Source organism: Gossypium raimondii, chromosome 10 (assembly GCF_025698545.1).
Source record: "Gossypium raimondii isolate GPD5lz chromosome 10, ASM2569854v1, whole genome shotgun sequence".
In the NCBI taxonomy this organism is placed as follows: domain Eukaryota; kingdom Viridiplantae; phylum Streptophyta; class Magnoliopsida; order Malvales; family Malvaceae; genus Gossypium; species Gossypium raimondii.
The window spans coordinates 41,427,497-41,432,813 of NC_068574.1; the positions used below are offsets into that span (position 1 = coordinate 41,427,497).

At 31.6% G+C, this 5,317-nt stretch overlaps 1 protein-coding gene across 2 annotated transcripts; it reads right to left on the minus strand.

The window, feature by feature from the left end:
• Positions 1 to 3,287: 3,287 nt before the first annotated feature.
• Positions 3,288 to 4,941, minus strand: LOC105777587 (plasmodesmata-located protein 2). Of its 2 annotated transcripts, none has more exons than XM_012600932.2 (3): positions 3,892 to 4,941; positions 3,697 to 3,807; positions 3,288 to 3,602 (listed from the first exon to the last, which is right to left on the minus strand). In XM_012600932.2, the coding sequence occupies exons 1-3, from the start codon at positions 4,676 to 4,678 to the stop codon at positions 3,595 to 3,597; spliced, it is 906 nt and encodes a 301-aa protein (XP_012456386.2). In that variant the 5' UTR covers positions 4,679 to 4,941; the 3' UTR covers positions 3,288 to 3,594. The 2 variants fall into 2 exon arrangements, with proteins under 2 accessions (XP_012456386.2, XP_012456385.2); XM_012600931.2 differs by having other exon boundaries at positions 3,697 to 3,813; positions 3,892 to 4,928.
• Between the last annotated feature and the right edge of the window lie 376 nt (positions 4,942 to 5,317).

Here is a 5,317-nt window from a genome sequence, read left to right on the forward strand (position 1 = left end):
ATAAAAAAATGAGAAAAAGGCTTAATAAGGGGTTATATGTGTTAATTTAAATATCTTATGAGTACTCATTAAAAGTAATGTTTTTGAACTTCGAAATGTGATCACTAATGAACCAATTATTTGTAAGTTGAGCCTATGTAATTTGGTTATAAGAGTTAATTGCGTTAGAATCATTAAAATGTGACAAATGATTTTTGAATTGAACACTCATAAAGGGCTCAACCATAATAACGAGAGGATAAGTATGTTTATCCCTGTGTACTTATTGAGCTCATCGAGCTCACGCATTAGTTGTTCAAATGTGTAGGTTAGACTTGTCAAGAAGGTTGTGATTCTAGCTTGGGAGCATTGCATCATCATTCGAGATTTGTAAGTGTTTATAAGTATTTAGATTTGTAAAATCAAGTGTTGTTTATTACCTCCTTGAAAGGTTAAGTCAAGTTTTGATCTTGTTTATGACTTGGTTTTGCTTCAATGAATGATAAATTTTAGCTTGATTCTTGAAAATGCGGTACATCTATTTATAGATGAAAATGAGTTTACAGATCATTTAAATGTGTTTAAATTTATTTGGAACTTATTAGTACAATATGGTATTGTGTGGGGATGTTTTGAAGTGTCCCAAGTTTTAGTGAATCCTGTCGCAACTTTGGTGTCACCACATCATTATTTTGCCTTCCAATTTCACAACCACGAGTTCCCCAACATCACGACCTGGCAAGTCAAGGAGTCACGTCGCAACATCCCTTGCTTCAACGTCACGACCACCTAGCCATGTACCAACATTGCACCATTTTGATCCATTTTGACTTCCAAGGGCTTGCTTTCAACCCCGAATGTTATCAATCACCCACAAAATGTTTCTAAATGGTTTTAAAATGATTTTTGAGCCTTCAAAATGTTTTTATACTATTTTTTATGATTTTTATTTAGATTGTTTAGAATTTTAACTTGACCTCCTTGACCCGAATGACCTCCTTTCAGTCAACGAGCTTCAAACACTCGTTTATGATAGTATTTTCCACATATGTTTATAAAGACTTGAAATGATTTATAATGGTAATTAAGATTTTTCCTAAACTCTCGCAACTTGATATAAAGAATATTAACATGTTGAAAATTGAACATTTTTGTAGAAGAAAATTTTAAAATTAAGTTTAAATATGCTCCGATAGCACCTCTCATTTGTACTGTATGTCGGGGAGGATGAAAAGAGTTACAAAAACTTTTTCATATTGACAACATAATTTGCAACATGTTTTTGTTGAAACTTTGGAATGGTCATTTTTCCCTCGATAAAAGAAATATAAAATAACAAGTAAATAATTTTTGAGAGCTTGAAAGGATCTTGGGTGCGATGAGAAGAAAAATGAGCGGTAGCTATTTACAGGGTAGAAATTGACAAGCATAGTAATCGACTTCCACAAATTAAATAGGTTAGTTTGGATAATAGGTAAATAAATTTTTTAGTCAAAATTCAAATCCCTAAATTTGATACTTATAGATATTGAATTACTTTTGATTTTTTGACACGTGGAGCACAAACTCATGTTATAATTTAACAAATTCATGAACTTGACACCCCGTGAATGTTGAGATATCTCTAAGAAAACATATTCTTAAAAAAAACATGAAACGCTCATAGTAATAAATAATATTAAAATTTGCAATAATGATATTAAAAGACGAATAATACTAAAAAATGAAAAAAAATAGTTATATTTACATAAATCTTATATACTATTAATAAATTATAATTTGTCATCTAATTAACAAACAAAATAAAACATTTAATCTTTGAATTTGTCAATTTTTCTTAACTTAATATTTAAAATTTAACAACTTTTGTAGTTTCTTATCGATGTGATGACATGACATTCAAATATTATGTCACATTATCACATTACCGCAAATTAAATGTTGATGGTGCGTGCAAAGCAAATACGGATATGGCTGCTTGTGAGCGAGTTATTCGAGATCGGAATGAAGAAAGAATTATTGAATTTTCTAGATTGATTGGCTCTTGTCCGACGTTGGAAGCAGAACTTTGGGTGTTGTTGAAGGACTTAAGATTGCCTAGAGGAATGGGCATCGAAGAATCATTCGAAAAATAGATAGTATAGAGGTTGCTAATATGTTGTCTAGAAATGCTAAATTTGGTGAACATCGATTGTGTAGGGAGGCTCACAAGTTCATGAATAAGGAGTGAGACAATTATTTAACATACCTATTTAGCATACCTATAGAAAAGGTAATAAATTCACTGATAGTCTAGCTTCAATGGTTTGGAATCGACTATTATAATGTTTTATCTTTTACTCTCCACCAGATGCAATTCGTAATTTACTGAATGCAGATACAAATGGGATTGTGACGCCAAAAATGGTGGTTGGTTAATTACAATTTTATGTTTTCCATTCTTATCAAAAGAAATAATACATTTTACATGGAATGCATGGACCAAAATTAAAAATAGTTTACCAAATTAAGAGAAAATTGAAAAATTGAAAGGTCAAAAGTTAAATGTTTTTCTTTATCAATTAAACAAAAGTTATAAATGCGTATATTATTATTTTCAATTCAAACTTTAGGAAAATAATATTAACCTTAAACCCACCTATTTAGGGACCTAGGTATTGATTGACATATGCTACAATTTCTTTTTCTTTTACTCATTAATGAGATGAGATAACAGGTTAAAATTTATTAAAAGACATAAATTTTATGCATTAACCATGCATCAAACTACCAAACATTCTACTATAAAAGGAAAATTAAAAATTAAAAGATCAATTTTATATTTATTTTGTGGTGGATTTGAAATCATATAAATATTTATATTTTTTCTTAGTTTTCCATCTTACGAAATGAAATCAAATAAAATCCTAAATTTTAAATTCATACTTCCAAATAGAACATCAAATTATCTTATAAGATACAAGATGAGATTATTCTTCAAATATATATAAACAATTTTACAAAAAAAAAGCATTAATGTCTACTAGAAGCTAACACACAAAATATTCTACAATAAATAAAGATTGAAGAAATTTAGTGATGATTCTGCTCAAAATCTAGGGCAACACTTTCAACTTTTTTCTTCTGAAATATTTTATTGGCATGGAAAAAAGATTGTATAATTAAATTAAAACCAAACTAAAAAAAGCAAGCATCATGGCTAAACTACTTTGTATAAAGCATATAAAGACATGAAGAAAATGGAGAGAAAAAAAAAGGGAGACAAACACCCACATGGCCAGGAAATAAAAAGGTGCTAAATTCGGAAGGAAAAAAAAAACAATAGTTCTTTTATAGTCGCTTATAATATTATATAACCTCTTTTTTCACATTTTGTGAAAAAAAATTTCATGTTTACATTTTCAAGGAGAAAAAGAAAATTTGCATACACTAGAATTAAATTTGAACTGCTGCTAGATATAATTGGTGAGACCCTCAAATATATATATATGCCTGGTTTTTTCTTCACCAAATTACATTCAACAACAAAAAGTCAAAAACCCATTTCAAAATGATAAACAAGGAAAGAAATTTTCAACTAGAAAGAATCCCACCTCTAAATGAGCTCTGAACCCTTCAGTAATCTGGAAAAATAAAGAAGAAAAGATTCAACATTTGAAAGCATAAATAGAGAATACAGTATATAGATCAATTTGTGTGTATTACAGAAATAAATACCGTCATGTTTTTTCTTCATCACACCCCTTGCAAACATCAACAAAATGACTAGGAATCCAACACTTGCTGCCCCTCCTAATATTATAGCCACTGTCTTCCCTGTATTTTGCCCTGTTCCTACATCAATCAAACACATAATTTATTCAACCATTCTGAAGTCTTTATTCTGAAAAAGGATTCAATTTCATACAATACCTGATGAAGATGAAGAAGGATGTGGATATGAAGAAGAAGATGATCTTCTTGGGACCCCATTAGGATAATAGTTGTAACTGATAAAGCATTTGTGAAGATAGATTTGACCTGAGATGGAACTCCCACACTCAACTTGAGCTCTTTGAACAGCACTCTTTACGCACTCACCACAATCTGAATCCCCCACATCTCCTTCACATTGCCCCAAAAGATAAACAGATTGGTAATTTGTGGTGTAAAAACCATGGTTGCTAACCACCCCACTTTCCAACACTGAAAAGGCAGTGTCCCTCCTCTCTTCAAACCCAGTCCCGGCAACATTTGTAGCACCACAAGTCTTGAACAACATCTCCATGCCAGAGATTTGAGCAAACCCAGCAACTTCATACAACATGTAGCAACCATAAAGTTGGATTCTTGCAGCTAAAGTTTTGCCACAAAGTTTGTCGGCTAAAGTTGGAAGCCTGCTGGCACAGCTGTAACAATCACTGTTACTGAGATCTCCCCTACATTGAAAAAGACCAGTGATTGTGGTTTGGCCAGTACCCGTTGTTGTCTTGTAAAACTTTACCTTCATGGACTGTGAAAGCAAGGTCTGAAACAAGGCAGACAAGGCCTGGGAGTATATCCCAGCTGGATCTGTGAAAGACTGCTTAGCACAACCTTTGTAGACCAAAGTTGTGTAATCAGGGGCTGATTCAACAAGAGGGTAAAGTTCAAGATTGGTAAAGAAAACAAGAAATGAGAGGAAAAGGAAGAAGGGTTTTGAAAAAAAACCAAAACCCATTTGTTTGGGGTGGGGTTTTGGGATCAAATCATGGTATGTTTTTTGCAGATTTGATAGGGATCTAAATGAGCTGAGTGGGTTTTCCCAGATTCACCGTTTGGGATAGGGGTTTTGAGAGTTTTCGACCTTTACTTTTCTCTCAATGGCCTACCTCTGGAGCCGTGCAAATAAAATGAGAGAGGGAGAGGCGAAGGTTTATCTTTTGCTATTAACGAGACGAGAGAGATAACAGTGCACCAAAGAAAATGATAAAATAGAGAAATATATATTTTTTTAAATGGGAATGCTTGGAACTGATCTAATTAAAACTAAACCAACTCTCTTTAATATTTACAAGAGAATGAGAACAAAATCACATTAAAATAAAGTTGAGAAGTCGAAGCAATATTTTCTTCTTTAAAAGATCGCAAGGACTAAATGTAAAGAATGTGATTTTGTGAGAGGTAAGGTAAGTACCTCAAGTTTGACTCAAGCTCGTCACACTTGACAACAGCTTTGAAATCAGTTTTTTATTTTTAGCATTAATATTTTATATGATCTTAAAAAATATCACACATTTTTACTTTTTTTTTATTTAAAATATGTACACTTTAATCTAATATTTTAATTTTTCTTACTATGATTCATCTCAATTTTATC